The 19562-nt window shown below is 43.4% G+C and overlaps 3 protein-coding genes across 3 annotated transcripts in view; 1 reads left to right on the forward strand and 2 right to left on the reverse strand.

Annotated features, from left to right (window-relative positions):
* Positions 1 to 8883, reverse strand: part of LOC114768542 (ATPase family protein 2 homolog) — a 69510-nt gene extending 60627 nt beyond the window's left edge. Inside the window, exons 1-9 of the mRNA XM_028960896.1 lie at positions 8692 to 8883; positions 8358 to 8482; positions 7186 to 7343; positions 6674 to 6732; positions 5931 to 6575; positions 4800 to 4929; positions 4623 to 4679; positions 4295 to 4418; positions 2927 to 3182 (exon numbers count right to left, since the gene is read on the reverse strand). Coding sequence (XP_028816729.1) covers positions 2927 to 3182; positions 4295 to 4418; positions 4623 to 4679; positions 4800 to 4929; positions 5931 to 6575; positions 6674 to 6732; positions 7186 to 7343; positions 8358 to 8482; positions 8692 to 8836 — 1699 coding nt within the window. The 5' untranslated portion in view covers positions 8837 to 8883. The remainder of the gene's footprint in view (positions 1 to 2926; positions 3183 to 4294; positions 4419 to 4622; positions 4680 to 4799; positions 4930 to 5930; positions 6576 to 6673; positions 6733 to 7185; positions 7344 to 8357; positions 8483 to 8691) is intronic.
* Positions 8884 to 9145: 262 nt separating this feature from the next.
* On the forward strand, positions 9146 to 14714 carry LOC114768408 (nucleoside diphosphate-linked moiety X motif 6-like). Its single transcript, XM_028960671.1, has 5 exons — positions 9146 to 9453; positions 9970 to 10173; positions 11906 to 11961; positions 13518 to 13572; positions 14022 to 14714. Exons 1-5 carry the CDS (start codon positions 9186 to 9188, stop codon positions 14405 to 14407), a joined length of 969 nt encoding a protein of 322 aa, XP_028816504.1. The 5' UTR covers positions 9146 to 9185; the 3' UTR covers positions 14408 to 14714.
* Positions 12979 to 19036, reverse strand: LOC114768409 (fibroblast growth factor 2-like). The gene is made up of 3 exons (XM_028960672.1): positions 18416 to 19036; positions 16405 to 16508; positions 12979 to 15262 (listed from the first exon to the last, which is right to left on the reverse strand). Exons 1-3 carry the CDS (start codon positions 18591 to 18593, stop codon positions 15077 to 15079), a joined length of 468 nt encoding a protein of 155 aa, XP_028816505.1. The 5' UTR covers positions 18594 to 19036; the 3' UTR covers positions 12979 to 15076.
* Positions 19037 to 19562: the final 526 nt, after the last annotated feature.

Raw genomic sequence — 19562 nt, forward strand, 5'->3', positions numbered from 1 at the left:
GCATCATGGGCATGAAAATATTTTTTCGTTTTCTTTTTTTTCTTCTTCTATCGCCTATTTGTGGGGAGGAAGGGAGTCCTCGACTTGCGAGATGTGCCTGCTGCTTGCCACACTTCGCAGATGGAGCGGATAACCAGCTGAGGGGATGGGCCTCACACAGGGCATCAAACAGGCTAGGACTACCCCATCCATAGGGTCATTTCCATACGAAGTGCACAGTGAATGCTGGATTATCGACTGATTGAACGCATGTTTCATTTGATTTATTCTGTCTGCTCTATATCTAAGTCCTTTAAACTATGGATTTAAGGATTACTAGTCCTTTTTTATGAAATTTAAGGAATTAATTCTGAAAATTCTAATTTAAGACTTTTTAAAATCCCTGACATGCCTTTGGGAGGCAGAAGCACATCGGAGAACCTGAAGGAAACCCACGTTGCACGGGGAGGGCAAGTTAATTCCACATACAAACGGTCCAAGCCAGGATTCAACCTCACAACCTTGTGAGGCCACCTCGCCAGCCGCAGCGCCACCTTGTGGCCTTTACAGAGGGTGTTCGGAAATGTAATTTCTCTTGTGTAATAATGACCCCCATGTAGCTGCTTATGTCAGACAGCTGTGTTCGGAATCCATAGAGACTATATATGAAGGGGTGGTGAAATCATAATTAAGAGTTATTCCAACAGGCGTGCTGGGAGGCATGAAATAACACCATACTTGATCTGTAATACGAATTACAGCAAGCCGGGGGTGGCTCTAAAGTGAAGTGATTGTCACATGTGATACACAGCAGCACCGCACACGGTGCACACAGTGAGATTTGTCCTCTGCATTTACCTTTCCATTTACAGCATTTATCAGACGCCCTTATCCTGAGCGACTTACAATCAGTAGTTACAGGGACAGTCCCCTTGGAGCAACTTAGGGTTAAGTGTCTTGCTCAGGGACACAATGGTAGTAAATGGGATTTGAACCTGGGTTTTCTGGTTCATAGGCGAATGTGTTACCCACTAGGCTACTACCACCGGCTACCATTTAACCCATCACCCTGAGTGAGTAGTGGGCAGCCATGACAGGCGCCCAGGGAGCAGTGTGTGGGGACGGTGCTTAGTCCGACGTTTTTACTGCAGCACAGATCTTAGGTTCCACGTTTGTCTTATTTTTTGGTTTTCTTGTTTTTGTTCTTCTGTATTTTTTCGGAACCCTTCGCCTCTTCTCTCCGGGACTTTCAAAGAAAAATCCAGAGTGTCACGTCTCCCTCACTGGTCCGTAAATCAGCGCTCTCCCCCGGAACGAGTCACCCCCACACCACCCGCCATCTCTTCAGCTGGTAATGCAATACGCCACGCTCCCGGGACCACCCAGGAGGACCAGCGCGTAGACACACACTCCAGTCCACATCCCCTCCTTCTGTGCCACGGGATGAAAATGGTCCTCGCCGGCCACAGAAACACTCCAACATCCTGCCACTGTTTACCATTAAGGCCGGGTGAAGGGGGGACTCCAGGCCTGACAATTACAGAGCGCGATCTGAGCGCCTTACGAGTGCCTCCGCCTCTCTCTCTCCAGTCTCCCTGTGTGTGTGAGTCAGTGTGTCCTTCTCTCAGCGGAATAGCAGTGGAACATCACCACATCCTCCGGGCGACCGGACCCACATCCTGATGTCAGTGGAGGCTAACGGCCTGCGGTGAGCCACAGTGTTCCTCCGCCTGTCCAAACCGAGCCCAGTTCTCGCACAGGAAGACGAGCTCGCAGGCGGAAGTGGCACACAAACACGCTCACCCAGCCGCGTGCCGGGAACAAGCAATAAACTCTTTTTGGAACCATCTTCAGCTACCTAACAAATCCAGACCTGCAAGGCTGACTCCACTTGGTTTGTTAACAATAAAACTATCAACGTGAAGAGCTAAAAGGTACAGAAACCACTGAGATGAAATAAAAAAAATAAAATAAAAAAAAAGGCTAACTTTTATGTCCTGGTTAAAGCTGTAATCCGTGGCTACATCCACTCTGTCTATCTGACTGGTCCAGGCTACTCACTTCTCTGTCTGGCTGCAGCACGGCCACTTTCAAACGTACAGGAAGATCTGGACCACGGGCAATCAGAGGCGGGCCCAAAATCGGTCGCACCCTAGAGCCCTGAGAAGCAAGAACAATTTCAATGTCGTTCTTGGTAATGTGATGCTGTGCTGCCTAATGTTAGGTGGGAGTCTCACCCAGAGGCGTCAACTGGGTTTCAGAAACTATTACACGCTAAAATGTCTGGCTGGGTAGTTTCTCCTCTCCAAGATACAAATCCTCAGCACATGCTTGATGTGACTCCACGGCAATGATAAATGCGTATTTAGTATAGCATATTTATTATAGGAAAAATGTGGCCCTTAGCGCACCCCACGTACCCAGAATGCATTTAAACCACGGCCTGCCGTCTGGACGGGTCCAGTTCCACTCCCTGTGGCGAGCAGTTGTAGATTAAAAAACGGCACGGTACTTCGGGCTGCACAGACTGCAAACACTGTTCTACATTTATGTGCATTAAGGTTTATGACACCATTTGAGAAAAAAAAAAAAAAAAAAGTTTATCGGCCTGAGCTGAAGCTGGACAGGGGCCAACAACGCTTAAACTGAAATACCAGTTCTTATTTTAATGTTTAAGCATCACCAAGAGAACTCTGCAGGAAAGACTATTCAGTTACTGCTCTAACACAGGCATGTACCACACAAGCTGCTCCACAAGGCTGGAATACCTTTGTGGTCATAACATTTTCAAGTTTTGCCATCTAAAACTGCAATTTGTTGATTCTTCAAAACCCAGATTACATTTTGCACGCGGCCCCATATTGGTCGTCCAATTAAAAAAAAAAAATATCTGTGGAATTCTCAAGCAACAGACAGTAATCAGCTTGTCTCTGGGTTGTTTACCGACCTGCTTCCTTGCAGACGGCAGACAGGTCGGCTCCGACGTAGCCGTGGGCCCCATCAGCCAGCTCCCGCAGTTCCTCTGAGGTGACCCTGCAGGCCATCGAGCTCAGCAGCTTGCGTAGGATGTCGGCTCGATCCGCCGAGCCCGGCACACCCACCTCCAGCTCCTTATCGAAGCGCCCTGGTCTTCGCAGAGCCGGGTCCAGGGCGTGGGGCCTGTTTGTAGCCCCTAGGACCAACAGCTGCCCCGCATGGCCTTCCTAGAGAGATGGATGAGCCAATTTGAGGAATGAGGGACATTTTTCATGGGGTTTGTCAGGTTACCATCACGTTAGTCAGTTTACCTTTTCCCCAGATTCACTAAATAACTCAAAACTCTTCAGTTTGCGTCAGTCCTTAAATGATGTGGGTCATGCACCATCAACTCAAATTACACTTTCCAGTATGAGACATAAAATTTGGTTGAATAATGAAACAAGATATGCACAATTTTAAATATGGAAAAAGGGACTGTTGTGGTTCTTGTGAAAGCCTATAAATAATGGCCCCTCTCTCAACCTCACAATGCGTGCATACACACACACACACACACACACATACCCATCTGCATTCCGCCCCCAGCCTTAGCAGAGATAAAATATAGCAGTGGCTAGTATCCAGAACCAGGAAATGCTTCAGCCACATTCCACAGAACAGACCCACCACTGCTACAACCTTGGATTAAACAGTGCAGCCCTGAATTTCAGGGAGGCAAGACACAAGGACGGAAGCTAAACAGTTTGTTTTTTACAGAAATGGATTGTCCATCATGTCCTCCAGAGCATGGTTTACTCTAAATCAGGCCATGCCGGAGGAAAATGAGCAATGCAGCCAGCAGACAATGATCCTAATTACTTGCCAACCAGGAAGTGAGACTTTTAGAAAGAAGTTCTAAAGCTATTCCAACCATAGAAAACATGCAATATTCATAAAACAAAATCTATTTGTTTGTGTGTGACGTGATTTTAAACTCTAATTACACTTTCCAGTATGGGACATAAAATTTGGTTGAATAATGAAACAAGATATGCACAATTTTAAATATGGAAAAAGGGACTGTTGTGGTTCATGTGAAAGCCTATAAAGCTAAACAGTTTGTTTTTTACAGAAATGGATTGTCCATCATGTCCTCCAGAGCATGGTTTACTCTAAATCAGGCCATGCCGGAGGAAAATGAGCAATGCAGCCAGCAGACAATGATCCTAATTACTTGCCAACCAGGAAGTGAGACTTTTAGAAAGAAGTTCTAAAGCTATTCCAACCATAGAAAGTAACTTTAATTCAATTCACTTAATTTGTGATTTTATGTACAGCTATAGGGACAAGAACTTACAGAGCCAATCCCATCCATGAGCGTCAGCAAAGAAGCAACCACACGTTTCTCCACCTCATTCTGGGCTCCCTCACGTTTTGGACACAGTGCATCCAGTTCGTCAATGAAAATGATGGCTGGCTGCCTGTTAATAATAACATATGTTTGGGGTAACAGACAATAAGGTTCTGGTGGATTATGGATACCTCGACAGATAAAAAATACTTTAGAACTGAAAATGTCTATATTTTTAACAAAAGTTTAGTATTAGCATCAGCATTACTCATCTACTCAGCTATGGACGTCCTTACAAGCAGTCAAAGCAAGGCCAGTTGGCTGCATGATGTACCTTTGTGTGGCTTCTGAAAAGATCTGTCTCAGTCGAGCTTCTGTTTCTCCATAGTATCTGTTATGACAAGATAAAATGAAGATCAATTCAATTTCAATCACATAGTGAACATTTTTCCAAATTAGTGCAAAGTGCATTTGCTAAATGCACAGAACATTTATTGAAAGAGGTTCTTACTTGCTCATAATTTCAGGGCCATTGATCACGGTCATGTGTGCTCCCACCTCGTTGGCTATAGCTCGGCCAATCATGGTCTTCCCTGTACCTGGGGGGCCATAGAGGAGGACTCCTCGTGGAGGTGGGATACCTGTAGAAAAGGACAGATGAAGATACTACAACAGTGTAATTACAGTGATGCCTTTATTACATACAAGATTCTTAGACATGAAGAACTGCACACTTCCATGTTTAAACAAGCTTCATAGTCATGTGTTCTTTACATGGTGCAAATGTGGACAACTGATTGCACCACTAGATGACAGTTTTCCTTTTTTGAACATTCATTTTGGCTAAAGCTGAATGATAAATCTAATCACAATCATGAGATCAGATTGTGCCATTACATGAATGAAAAATTATGTGATTCATATTATGAGTACACGGACTGAAGTGACAATATATTATCAGTCATTCTCTCAAAGTTTACCAACTGACTAAACTCACTTCAGTCTGTGAACTGTTCCTGCTATGTTCCTGACTATAGTCAGGGAACGAGGTGAGACTTGCTGCTCCAGGGCCGAACAATGCAGTCCGGAACACTGCATGTACAACATATATAAAATTCTAACTCCTGTTCTTCCATGGCAGGTGGTGAGACATATAAATATGTATTATTGCAGGGGGTTTATTACCTTTCACAGGGTTTTATCCAAACACCAGACCTAATAACAGCCCAGGTGGGAATGAATATGGAGTCGGGCAACGGTGAAATTTGTTGTATGGCAATATTTTGTCTTTCGGCAAACTGACACTGAACAAAGAGATATGCATAAAATATGCAAAGTCAAAGTTGCAACAACACGAGGCCACCCAATAAATTTGTCTCAGTGCCTAACCCTAAAATTATACCCAGCAGTTCCTTTTCAGAAGTTACTATACATAGTAAGTCTGTCTTAAAATGTACTTGTTTTTGAGACTTACTTATTACTGATTAATAACACTCATGGTTAATTTATAAACTTTTGTATTTTGAAAGCACTGGACATTTCAAGTTGTTTGTATGTTTCACTTTTGTGAATGAAAGATTTTGTTATTAGTCTTTTTTTTTTTTTATTGTAACCAAGTGCCATATATTACTGAAATCTTTACCATAATTTTTGAAAAGCTCTGGATGTCTGAGTGGAAGCTCTATGGTCTCCTTAATCGTGTCCAGCTGACTGCTGAGGCCTCCAATCATGCTGTAAGTAACCCTGGGTATTGAAGAAGGCTCAGCGTCCTCCTCTGTCGCCTTTTTCCCCCCAAACCGCAGCTTCGTACAAGCAGAGATGCAGTAAAATGTGTCAGTCCCTGCATAGCCACCAGATGGGGCTGTGGAGACAGGAGGCTGCCCTTGGCCAGCTCTGCAATCAGCCTCATCCGCCAGGTTGTCTACACACTCTCCAAAGTCCTCCAAAGTCGAAGGAACTCCACGGTGAAAGGGACTGTCTGATGATGAAGGGGTTTCAGTTCTGCTGGGTGTACTAAAAGCTTTGCTGAGCAGTTTAGAGGGGGTACTAGTCGAAGCACCCTTGTCCTGCCCCTCTATGCTGAGGAGACTGAGATGTAAGGAGAGGTCTAGTGAGCTGGAGCTCAGATTATATGAGTTCAGCGACGCAGTAGCTTCGTCCTCAGCTTGTGGGGAGTTTTGTTCCAGAAGACGTCCGTCTACTCCTCGCAGACTCTCCACTTTCAGACTGCATGAACGGCCAAAGTATGTCAAGGAGAGGGTGTTTCCAGGGAGGACAATCTTTCCATCTGTTTTTTTTCAGTTGGGAAACATAAAATATAGTTCAACTCTGTATAAAAGTTTAAAGAAACAAACAGGATTATCATATATGTAAATTACATCCCACCTAAGGTTCCAACGATGAAGCTACTGAGTTCCTCAGTATTGAGCACACTGTCCTCCTGCCTGCTTGAAATAAGAATGCAATCCCATCAATTTTCCTGAATTGACTACACAGATCCTACACATGATGTTTCCAAACTGACCACCAGATGACGACATCTACCAGGAGTAGATGTACCAAGAGGGTCTGGAAAATGTATTTCATAACAGATACAGACCAGCTCAATTGTCCAAGGCACTGAGAATTGGATGCAGAATAATAGTGCTAAAAATGATAACCATAGGAACTAAGGAACAAATGCTTTTCCTTAAAAATCACAGTAAGAAAAAAAGCTATTACACACACAATCTATTATTCATTACAGAAGCATTAATATACTGAGCCACTCTAATGAACTTTGTAAAAAAAAATCTGAATTTAGACAGTATGTTATGTGGCCTATCACACCTGAAAACAAAAACAAAAAAAAAAGAGAGAAGTTTGCATGCTGGCATGCACACATCCTGTTCTCCTACCGCAGAGAGAGTTGGACCTCATCCGCCTGTAGTATGGGTCCAGTCACAGGCTGAAGCATAACTTCTTCACCGGCCTTTAATCTCAGACTAGCCAGGGTGCATTTCTGCAGGCCAACTTTCCTGGCGGGAAAAGTCCCAACTGGCCAAGCGATACACACCTGAATAACAAAAAGCACATCAAGATCTACCACTGTATGCAAAGGTTTAAGTCAGTAGTGACACCACTTAACCATAACAGTTGTTCAAGACTGGGACGACAGGTCTCTTAAACATTTTTACAAAATCATTTCCAAGACTCTAAGGCAAATTTTCATGACCACATAACTGAACATTTTTAAACTAAACTAAACTGATGACAGCCCTGAAAAGCTGAACTTAAATTACAGTTTCTCTTCCTCCACGTTCTCGCAGCCCAAGCAGGAGTAAAATGGATCATCAGCTGTAATTCACATGACTTTAAAAAAAAATCAAAAATAAAGTACAGGCCAAAAGTTTGGACACACCTTCTCACTGAAGGCATCAAAACTATATGAAGGAACACATGTGGAGTTATTTACTTAACAAAAAGTGGAGACCTGGCCTCCACAGTCACGGGACCTGAACCCAATCGAGATGGTTTGGGGTGAGCTGGACCGCAGAGTGAAGGCAAAGGGGCCAACAAGTGCTAAACACCTCTGGGAACTCCTTCAAGACTGTTGGAAAACCATTTCAGGTGACTACCTCTTGGAGCTCAATTTTGAAGACACTAGAATATAAAACATGTTTTCAGTTTTTTCACCTTTTTTTGTTAAGTACATAACTCCACATGATCATTCATATAGCAGTTTTGATGCCTTCAGTGAGAATCTACCAATGTAAATGGTCATGAAGATAAAGAAAACATTGAATGAGAAGGTGTGTCCAACCTTTTGGCCTGTACTGTACATTCATGTGTCTGGGTGTCAGTCTCTCCCAACTCTGTAAACTAATGAACGATCTCCTACGAACAAAAGGTCTACAGATGGAAGAACGATATTGTGTTGCTGATCTACACACATCATGTCACTGTTCCATGGAAATTATTTCACAAACTGTTTTCCTTTGTGCTTTTGCACAGTACTGAACGCTCCATTTCCAATTGGCACTTCTTAAATATTAAATATGAGAAAATACTGTGCACATGGAATACCCACTTCATGCTGCCCTGCACTGCTGGACAGCAGCACTGGCCTCCCGATGCAGACACCAACAGACTTCATTGTATTCAGACTCAGCTGGGCAAGCAGAGATCTGCATCTTTTAGGAACCTTTTCGTCAGCTGCAGACGCATGCACAGAGAGAAGTTGTAAATTGAGGTCAAATGGCTTTTCGCGGGAAAATACTTATAACTGCGTAACAACCTTACAAATACGTTGCAACTACGTAGCAATAACCAAAACCACACGAATGGTACTAATAATATTGAGAATAAACTTGTTCGACATAGTAAACTCATCTGAATATTCATTTATCTTAGTAAGCGAGCACCTTTCTCAACGAAATCAACTACAGTCACAGATCCGCAGGCGAGCGGGAGGCTCCCTTCGGAGTTCTCGGTATCTTTTAATCCGCCCGAGTTCTCGTCGTCATTGCTTCGTCTGGCCTTGCTCTTATTTTTCTTTGTCGATGACATTTTACGTTCCGGGAGCCGATCTCCGGCACTCGCACGCCGCACCGCACGTAAACTTCCTGGTTAAAAGGTTAAAGTGCAGCCGCGCCCCCTTTACCGTAATACTAAATATATAAGTGCAAACGTCTTGATTTTTTCTGATTATTAGATTGATCTGAGGCAAACGTAATACAAATTGACGTCAAAACACATACTATACTATACTATATTACGCAAGAAAATGATTTATGCCTGTCAACACTTTAAGGTAAAGATTTTAATATTAATAGTACCACGTTATTTACGGTATAATATAACCTTTGGACTTGAGGGTTGTTGTTTTTGAAGAACGCGTCCGAGTTTTTGCGTCCCAATGGGCTATTTTCGTTTTTCTAAAGGGCTCCCAAATATGCCAGCTCGTCTAACAAAATACACACCTTCATTATTTGACTTGCTGGCTAGAGGCTGTACTGCTAGGAGGCTGCCAGAAACCCCTGCCCGCTGCTTCTCCTGTCGTGCACGCCGGCTGCAGCTCCACCGCGAGAAGCCGCTGACCGGGAAGGTGGACCGCTTCGGCGGGGTGACGGTCTCCCACTTCGCCCCCGACACCTGCGAAGAGGCCTTCAGCGCCCTGCTAAAAGGCGAGCCCGGGGGGGGGGGGGGCTTTACAATATCGCACTTATATAGTGTAATGCACTATATAATGGCAGCAATGGCAGCGCGCGTAATTGACAGACCAATCAGCGCACGGTCAAACGATCTTGGCCAATCAGCGCACAGAAACCATTTAGACCAGGGGTGGCCAAGCTACGGCCCGTTGGTCTTTGTAATAAATCGGTACGGAACTGCCGGAATAATTGCCCATGATTGTGACTGCATTAGTTTTCCTGTAATGTCCGGCGTTCCACCAGGTGGCGCAGCTCTTCATTCTTATAATGGCAGGGCCACGCAACAGGGAACATGAAACTCTGGTCCTGGAGCATCCACAAATGTCAGGTTATGACCCAGTCAAGCATCTCAGCAGTGTATTCTTATCTTGTTTTTTTTTTTCCGTTCAGCATGGACGTGGATTCTTCATTTTTGTTTCTTGATTACATATCGTTGTTACATGTATTCTATTTGTATTATTTGTCTTGCTTTGTGATTTCCTTTGACAGAATCCGTCACGCAATGGAAGGAACAGGGCAGGGTAGCAGTGTGGCTTCATTTGCCAATCGCCCTAAGTCGGCTGGCAGCGGTTGCGGCCACTCATGGCTTCACCTTCCACCATGCCCGGCAGGACCAGGCCGTACTCTGCCTCTGGATTGGGGAGGGAGAAAGCCGGCTGCCGGGGTTTGCCACGCACCAGGTTGGAGTGGCAGGTATGGCGCCTTCATTCACCCTTTTCGTTCATTCAGTTACCTCTTCACATATTTGTCTGTTTACTAGATAGAAGTGAATACAAATGTTTTTTTGCAATCATGACACCAAAATCACAGCACAAATGAGGGTGGTAGTTGCCTTGTGGGTAGCACACTCACCTATGAACCAGAAGCGCACAAATCACAGGTTCAAACCCCACTTACTAACATGGTGTCCCTGAACAAGACACTTGCTCTAGGGGGACTGTCCCTGTAACAGTTTCATGTTCCACCACTGAGTATGTAACTACTGTAAATTGCCTTGGTACTGGTGTCTGCTAAATGCTGTCCTTTATCCAGAACGACTTACAGTCAGTAGTTACAGGTACAGTGCCCCTGGACCAACTCAGAGACACAATGGTAGTAAGTGGGGTCTGAACCTGTGACTTTGAGTGTGTTGCCCACTAGGCTACTACCACCCTAGTGAAATTCTGCTAAGTTTTATTCCAACCAGCAGATGGCGAAACATCTTCCTGGACTGGTCCAGAAAGCCGGTGGGGCATGTTAGAGCATGCCTGTGAAACTGCTTTATTCTGGATGCCCAAGAGGGGACATTTCCATCTGCCGCTATTTGTAATTGTTATCTAAGAGATAAACTCACCCTGACGTTATATAGTTGACTTGCTTCATTCTGACTCCATACAGAAGTCCCCGTAAACTTTAGAACTCTTAAAACTGCTTAATCAAATGTAAACTGTCAGAACCATCTTTGGTAGAGAAAAAAAATGGATTTAAATTATTTTCAGCCCATTCAGTTTTAAAACGGATCACTTTGATATTCAGATGCATATTTTCTTTGAACCTGTTGGCAGATGCTCAGGTTCACAATGGTGGTAAGTGGGGTTTGAACTTGCGACTTTGGGGTTTTCTGGTTTGTAGGCGAGCGTTCTGACCACTAGGATACTACTACCAGCTTTCTGTCCATTCCATAATGAGTCTTCCCATGTTCCAGCTGTGACCACCATGGGTAGACTTGCCACGGAGCAATTAGACGGAATGCTGATAGGACTGGTTAAACTAGAGCTGGATTTTAAAAGCCTGTTACTGGAACCATGTGTGGTAGCTGGGATGAAAATAATAAAACTTCAAATATATGATCTGATGCGCCCATTATGTGTAGTGAATTAAAGCTTTTACAGATGCTTCACTCTGATACATTTTGTAATTGTTAAGAAAATTTCTTCTTGATGTCACTGAGGACATTTTTTATTGCCAACTCTCTCAGATTTAATGCATTTGTAATGACCATAATTGCAGCGCGTGCCTCAGTTGTAGATCTCCACCTCTCCTCACATGAACATTTGTGAAGGACATGTGTTCTTGGCCTTGTTCGTCTGGTCCGAACTGCCGCACCTCTGTAGCAGTCATCGAGCCTCATAGCTAACACTCCTAGTCAGAACCTGCCGAGGAATCCACTGTGACCATCGGCCGGCATCACTGCTTCCTGGTCCTGCCGTCTGAGACAACAAACATTTCAAAAGCAGAGCTGGCCGAACCCACCCAGCTTCCTGTGTGACATGGCTGACACTATCCAGACCGTTGTGGGGGCAGCAGGAGCAGCTGCTCTCTCGATCCCAGGGTTTAGGTTGAGGACCCAATCCTTCTTAGACCAGAAGATTTTAGGTTTCATATTTATTTTCCACAAGAAATGTGGGATTTCTTTAAAAATGTGTATTGTTTACAATTCTTTAAGGTGCTGTCCTGGACGAGACCAATGGAAAGGTTCTGGTTGTCCAAGATAAAAACAAGGTAGTGTATCAGCACCTCATGAAAAGCATATCAGAACGTTGGCAAGTGTTAATCCACCTTTTGACTTGCATGGTTGTCACGACTTGGGATGCGTAGGACAGGGAGGCGGGGATAAGGCATTTTATTAATAACAAAGGAAACAAACCCGAAGGCGTGTGATGGTTGTCAGGAGCAAACACAGACAAGGTACATCAGTCCACATCCTGGCTGCTGCATGCGCTCTTTAAACAGGTCCTGATCACTCTGGCCTAATTGGCATCGGCTTGGAGTGATCAGGACCCGTTAATAAGGCGCATGAGCGCCTGCTGTGTGAGCCCAGCGGCCCCTGGGAGTCACAAAGGTTGATGAGCTCTGGATGAGATCAAAACCATAAACCATTTTTCGTGGACAAGAATTGAGTAACAACAAAAACTAGCTTTGCCTCCCTGCTTATACAAAATGAGATTCATGAAGATTCAGACGGTCTACGGTGGGGACTGTGCTGTACGTCTTTGGTGGGAATTAAGGCCTCGTTAATGTGCTGTATGTCAATCACCGAGATTCTATTTATTAATAATGAATAACACTCTTATTATGAACAAGTCTAGATGTAAATTATTTCAGCTCTCTTCCTGTAGTGTAAAGAGTCCCCCTTGCTTTATCTCCCTTGCGCTCTGTATTTACTCCAAAGCCAGTTACTCTGCCGTCATTTACTGGAATCGGGGGTCACGTTTCTTTTGGCTCAAGGCCGCTGGCACTTTCAGATAAAACATTACTCCAGATTTAGGTTACCGAAACACAAATATGTACCCCAGTTTTGTCATAGACAAGGATATTAGAGACTTTGTTATGTGGGGCACGATAAAAGAAGATTATTTAAAAACAGCAATTTTTTTATCTTTAAACTGTCTCTAGTGTAATAAGGCACTGCAGTAAATGAAATGAATGTCAACATATTTTTTTTTCTTCTTTATTTAATTGTTATTATAAAACATTACAGAAAAATAGCATTTATTAGACATTTTGTTACAAGGGTAGTGTGATGAAGCTTTGCAATTAATACAGCAAATAATAAAATAAAGCTCTTTAAATACCTTCAAGATGTGACACAAAACTATACAACACTTGTGTTATAATTTAAAACTAGCAGCGTTTCTTTTTTAAATATCGGTCATGAATAATTAACCGTTGTATGAAGCTCAGTAGACTCCAACATTTAGAACAACTTAGAAGACAAATTATTTTGGGCAATGCACGCCATCAAAATGCGACTCTGATTGGTCGAGGAGATTTTCTTCAACCAGTCCTCAACCCAATCGTTACGGTTAGATTTTAAGCAATAGCAGTTTGCGGGACGTTCTAACATTAGCATTACAGCAGCATGTGTGATTTCCACAGTCCATAAAACAACAAATGTTGTGTTCCAGACTAATGAAGATGCAGCCACTGCGAGAAAGAATGTTGTAGTCTTAAGAATGAACACACAACACATACGCTGTGATTGACCAAAAAGGAAAAATGGATTAGAAGATCTTTGAGGGATTTCCAAGATTTTTTGACATGGCGTGTCATTGCAGACAAAGAATGCCTGGAAGTTTCCCGGAGGATTATCTGATCTGGGAGAAAACATTGGTAAGTACCTAGCCTACCCATTCTGGATATTTTCACAGTGGCTCTGCACAGAACAGAACAGAAAACATGTTGAAAAATGTGAAAAAGTGAAAAATGGCTTTTAAATCGTGACAATGGCAACGCGCTGGACCTGGGCCACCGACAAGATGATGCCGCATTGTTCAGTTAAAAAAGTGCAATGTCATTTTGCAGTATGTATTGCAGCACGTATTACGGTTGACCCTCACTATTACAGTACTCTCCCTTTGTTTATATTTTAAGGCTTTTTTGGCAAAAAGAGACATAATGAATAATGTGCATTTGAAATATGAATTGCTAATATATGGTACAGACAGGTTGGATACCACATTCGTTAAAGCTGCACTGAGTAATGTTGATACAAATTGGGAACAAAAGCTATAGATGTTTAAGAAAAAACTGAAACATTTAACCCCATTTCTATTTTTAAGGCGCCACAGCGGCCCGCGAAGTCTACGAAGAGACGGGCGTACGGGCGGAATTCCGTTCCCTTCTCAGCATCCGGCAGCAGCACAACCACCCCGGGGCTTTCGGCATGTCCGACATGTACCTCATATGCCGCCTGAGCCCCCTGACCCACAGCATCAACTTTTGCAGGCACGAGTGCCTGCGCTGCGAGTGGATGGAGGTGGCCGAGCTGTGCAGGACCGCCGAGACCACGCCCATCACCAGCCGCATGGCCCGCCTCCTGCTCTACGGCCTGCACCACGGCTTCCAGCACATCGACCTCACCATGGAAGAGCTGCCTGCCGTCTACTCTGGGATGTTCTACCAGCTCTTCCACCGGCAGCTACCCGAGTCCCTCAGATGCTCCTGAAAGCAGCTGGACTTGTTCATACGTACTGGACCACGGCGGGACCGTCTGCTACTACTGTTACAGTGAAAAAGTACATGCAGGAATTCTACTCTGGGGTCAAAGAACCACATCAGGCAGCTCATTAAAGTTGCGATGGGCATGGTTCTTCAATATCAAAAGTAACTACTGTACAGGGAATTTATAGGGGATGTTATATTCTGTCACACAACTTTAAACATACAATAAGCTGTTACTTTTTAGCAAATGTGTTTTAAAGCATTCTGTTAAGAGTATTATTAAATGATTTAAGTTACAGTGTGAAATCTAATAACATGACAAGTGCCGTGCCTTAAATCACTAAAGCCAGATCTGGATGTGAGAATTAGAGAATGCACTGAATGGTTATGTGGTGTATAGTGCTTTTGCTGTAAGCATTAAGAGAACAACCTCAAACACATTCCATTTTAGTCTGTATTATCTGTACCCACCGCACGTCAATTATAAGATTAGACTAAATAAGTATTAGGAAATATAAAACATTAAGGAGTCTCACATTGTAAAATTGGTAATGACCATAAGATCTTTGCTTTTGAAGCATAAAATCAGCCATTAGGCTGCTGATGATAATGACTGATCTTTTTCAAGTCTTTTCACATCTTTCCAAAACAACAATTTTTGGGTGATCAGGGATCAGCTCTTGGCCGACATGGGAAGGAACAGGATGGCTTTCTGTCCCAGCCCGGTTTTTGATCCTGTCTTGTACTGGCCAGTCCTTTTCAGAGCCACATACCAGTCGGGGTACTTCCTGGACCGGTAGGTGTTGTAGTTATTGGCCTCCAGACGTTCCAGGAAGTAGCATTCATCGGTAGCCCGTCTCTAAACAGCAAGAGAGGAAAACTTTCAGGACCGTGCTTAGGTCTATGACACATCAGTTAAAAACAACATAATACTTATAATGTTGACAAATTACCATGAATTGTAAAATATTGCACTAGTTGATTCACCCATATGAATGCACAGGGTGCTGTGCTGCAGTGTTTCACGATGACAATTACTTAACTTTCACTATTTAACTTTCAAAGTTTGACGCAAACATTAAGTCATGTCATGTAGGTGTTTTTTCAAAAAAAAAAAAAAAAGAAACCACTGCTTTGCAGAATGACCTATCGCCATTTCTAGCCACTGTAGGACCATAGATAGGCTAGGGGAATCTTAAATAATCTCATAAAGTGACATTTTCATAATAGGGGACCTTTAAGTCATATTTTCCTCTGTGGTATATACACTTCATAATATATTGTGAGTTAAAAATAGCAATGATGTGGCCAAGTCCAGTTTCTTGTGGAAACTTGGCCTCAAGTACATTGCACGTTTGATAGCAGTTAACTTGCAGAGCAACCGTAACAGATGAAGCAGCAGTTTAATGATAATGATCAGTAATTGTCAGCTCTTCTTCAGACAGGGCAAGGTTTGCTGAGAAAAGCCAGGCTGAGACCAGTCTCTCCTCAGCTGGCTCTTCTCTCTATATAAGGGTACAAACTGGTTTTATGAATTGCTCAGCCTTAGCCGCTTCTGTTTTAACTGGTCAGTTCGACACTTGGAACCTGTATGCAGTAACACTTCCTTGAGTCAAAGGCCACATTTAGGAGACTTTTCTTAATGAGGCCACATCTGTAAAGATGCTATGAACGTGTCAGTGGGTGGCCAGTGGAAGGAAACTCTCTTCAGGGACCGCGGTGTAAGCCTGAAAAACCACAGGACCACATCCGTGCCTTAAGGGCTACCTCAGGTCCCTGACGTTCCCATCATCCAGCCCATGGTGAAATGGAAATCAGCATAAGGAAAAAAAAAGGCCTGCATTACAAATTACCCGCACGCAGAACCCAGAGTTAATGATTGTCAGCGGATGTACACGAAAATATGCAAGTTTACCCCAAAAAAAAAAACCACATGTTGTGATGTCAAGACAATGACAAAGGAGCTCGCTGCACAAAAGGCAACTGTATGGAAGCACTTACCGCTCCAAACAGCCTCCCGTCTCCGCTCATGGCAAGGTAGCGGTTCGCACAAAGGCCTTTGATCACCACCTCCCCCACTGAGGTGGCCTGGAGCTGAAGCTTAACTGGAAGGAAACAAAACAAAAAAAAGTTGGTGTGTTCCTGTCTTCTCCAACTCAGAATAAAAGTTACAACCTGCTTTGGTTTTGCTCTTCCCTTAACATTACCAATCACTGTACCTGGTTATATTGTTTAAATATGGATTAAATATACATGTAGCTACTAATCTTAACAAATATGTAACTTTTCATTGTAACATTGTATCCACATATGGTAACTTAACACTAAGCTTATTAATATAAATGTATTATATATATATATGTGTGTTTGTGTGTGTGTGTTATATATATATAAAATGTGTCATATGTGTCACACACACACACACACACACACACGTCTTTAGGCATGTTACCATGGTTGCATACATTATATTGTTTGAATGTTCTGATTGTTACCTTAATTATGACTAATAAGCAAAATTGATAGCTGAGGGTTTTCCCCTTTCGCGCAGGTTTATTGTAATATTTAAGACAGTGTGTTATGCAAATTGTGTTATTTATAATTGAAAGTAGAGTGATGATTCAGCGATAATTTAGTTGATGTTTTGGAAGCAGAAAAAAACAGCTGACAAATCTCCAGGCCTTGTTGGGTGTTCCCAGTATGCATGGGTTAATATCTACCAAAGACAGCACTAGGAAGAACAACCCTGATGATACAGAGGAGTAACACTGTGGCACATATTGCCAAAGACCTTTATGATGGCCTTGATAGCAAGGTGTCAGAAGAAAAGGTGTGGCACAGCTTGCAGTGCATGTATGTGAGCATCAGAACATCAATTCCACCTCCCTAGGTGTGAGGTATGGACCGAGGGCAACACGTAGAAGAATTGAGACTAGAGACACCTGTAAATACCTGCAGATGTATTTTGTGCTAAATATCTATGGTTGCAAGCAAACTGTATGGTAAACTGTGAAAAAATATGGACTTTTTGTCAAATGTGCACAAATTTGCGCTTGCATCCAAACACATGAGTTTCTGTGGTCAGAGGTGGTGAAGGCGCAGGGTGCTTAACGGCTTTGGAGAGACCACAGCATTCCAAGTAGCATTAGGAAATTCGACAGCAGAGTGTGATGGCATCTGTGATCTAGAACTCAGAAGTGGCTGGGCTGCGTCCCCTTTGTCTTTATTTCATTTTGTGTCCAAGATGAAGACCAGATATCATTTCATTCAGAAATCCATCAGTATGTTGCCCAGAAGTTTAGAATTTTTCAGCATGAATAGCATAAACAGGAGCATGATTCCATCTCAAACAAATCTGCAATAACTTGTTGCATGCATCTGCGTAGCGACAGTGCATCCAACCATGTGCTCGATTCATTACTTCATAATACTTCATTACTTCAGTCTCTTACCATAGTAAGTGCACCTGCTCACTATTTTCACCTTCTGATGAATCCCTTGGTTTTAGGTGTTCATCCTTCAGCAACATTTCAGAATCTACATAGTGTCAAAGATGGAGATTTGTGGAGGGTTTTTTGCATTAAGATGAGGTTCTGACTGTTCCTAAGAAATCACAAAGTGTGACAAAACTTGTCCAGGCCATGTTGGTCCTACAAGATTTTTGAGGATGGACCATGGTAACGTAGAGAATGATGAATGAACACAAATGCAATGAAAAAATGTGATAATCCAAGATATGTATATGTCCCGATATCAGGTCACAGATATAGTCCCATATAAGTTGGTATGTGTATCTCTTTAAAGGAAGAAATGAAAGCGATTCTTATACCCACATCATTAGCATGGATGTCAGGTTTAGGCACACAGTTTGTTTTGAAGTGTAATCGCGTTGGAAATTTTTCATCAGAAGCCCATGAGTTTGTTCCCTCTGACACCTAAACTACATAAAGAAGCTTTGTTTGCCCGCTCGCTCTGAGCCCGCGGAAAGAGCGAAAGCTCTGAAAGCACTTACTGTGGGGGTCGGTCTTCTCTCGAATTCCATCCACCCTTCCATCAGAGTTTATCCTCAAAAAATAGCCTCCGTTTTTACAGTACAGCCTCTTGGGTTCTTTAAAGTTGCCTGGCGGGAAGCCGCCGCTGCCCCCATCGTCAGGTGTGGCCGGCAGAGTGGTGATCTCTCCAGTAGCCATATCCCTCTGCCCGTCTCCCAAACTCTGCTCCTTCTCAGAGCAGGAGCCCCAGAGTGGCCTCTCAGGATCAGCCACTCCTCCTCCAACCTCCACTCCTCCACCCAGCCAGAAAGAACCTGATTCTTGTTAACCTCCAAGGGTCACACACCCTCCTTCGAAACCAGCAAGCCTTCTGCTAAGAGGCTAGGGGCTGGAGCAAAAACGTCTGGGAACAGGGCCTGCCGACTGACACTGGATCCTCGGCGCGTCCTTGTCCTGCCGGGGCTTTGAGAAGACAGAACGCTGGGAAAGTGAATGTTGCCGAGTGCTCCTGCTGAGGCAGATGAGTTGGGTTTTCCCACCGCTCTGTTCGTTCCACTTTTCTAATGCTGCAGTGTTTACAGCCCGGCAGCTGGCACTGGACTCAGGAGATTTCCCTTGTGGCCTTCAGACGGCATACACCCCACACACACACACACACACACACACACACACACACACTGTGTAAATAGAAAAAAAAGGGGTTGTCAGGAAATCATTAGCCAATATAAATAAAATCCATCTTTTCAGCAGCAGGAAAAACAGGCTTGAAATTTTATATATGTATAAAATATATATATAATTTGTATATATATATACCCCCGGGTGCCTGTCATGGCTGCCCACTGCTCACCATGGCTGATGCATGGGTGATTGTGAGCGCCGTGTGCTGTGCTGTGTTTCACAATGACAATCAGTTCACTATTTTCACTTTTTCACTTGAAAACGTGCCAAGCATTGCAGTTGCTCGGAGACTGGATGTAAAATTAAGCACAAATCTTTTTTTTTTAGCACAAATAGTTTTCTGGAAAAATGTCGACATGACTCCCTGGCTGCACCAAACATTGTGGTTGGTAAATGGTGCTGATGACATCTTTTCCACAAATGCCTGCTTATACCTTTCTTATATTATACCTTTCTCTTATATTTGTTCACATCCTAAAAAACATC

This window comes from Denticeps clupeoides, chromosome 18 (genome assembly GCF_900700375.1).
Source record: "Denticeps clupeoides chromosome 18, fDenClu1.1, whole genome shotgun sequence".
In the NCBI taxonomy this organism is placed as follows: Eukaryota; Metazoa; Chordata; class Actinopteri; order Clupeiformes; family Denticipitidae; genus Denticeps; species Denticeps clupeoides.

Bases quoted from the DNA above. Each gene is read 5' to 3' on its own strand.
- LOC114768408 (XM_028960671.1), top strand. From the start codon at position 9,186: ATGGGCTATTTTCGTTTTTCTAAAGGGCTCCCAAATATGCCAGCTCGT. The intron at 9,454-9,969 runs GCGAGCCCGGGG...TTCCTTTGACAG, and splicing joins CTTCAGCGCCCTGCTAAAAG to AATCCGTCACGCAATGGAAG. The intron at 11,962-13,517 runs GTAGTGTATCAG...GTGTCATTGCAG, and splicing joins TTGTCCAAGATAAAAACAAG to ACAAAGAATGCCTGGAAGTT.
- LOC114768409 (XM_028960672.1), bottom strand. From the start codon at position 18,593: ATGGCTACTGGAGAGATCACCACTCTGCCGGCCACACCTGACGATGGG. The intron at 16,509-18,415 runs GTAAGTGCTTTC...GTTTCCTTCCAG, and splicing joins AGAGAAGACCGACCCCCACA to TTAAGCTTCAGCTCCAGGCC. The intron at 15,263-16,404 runs GTAAGTGCTTCC...CTTGCTGTTTAG, and splicing joins ACGGGAGGCTGTTTGGAGCG to AGACGGGCTACCGATGAATG.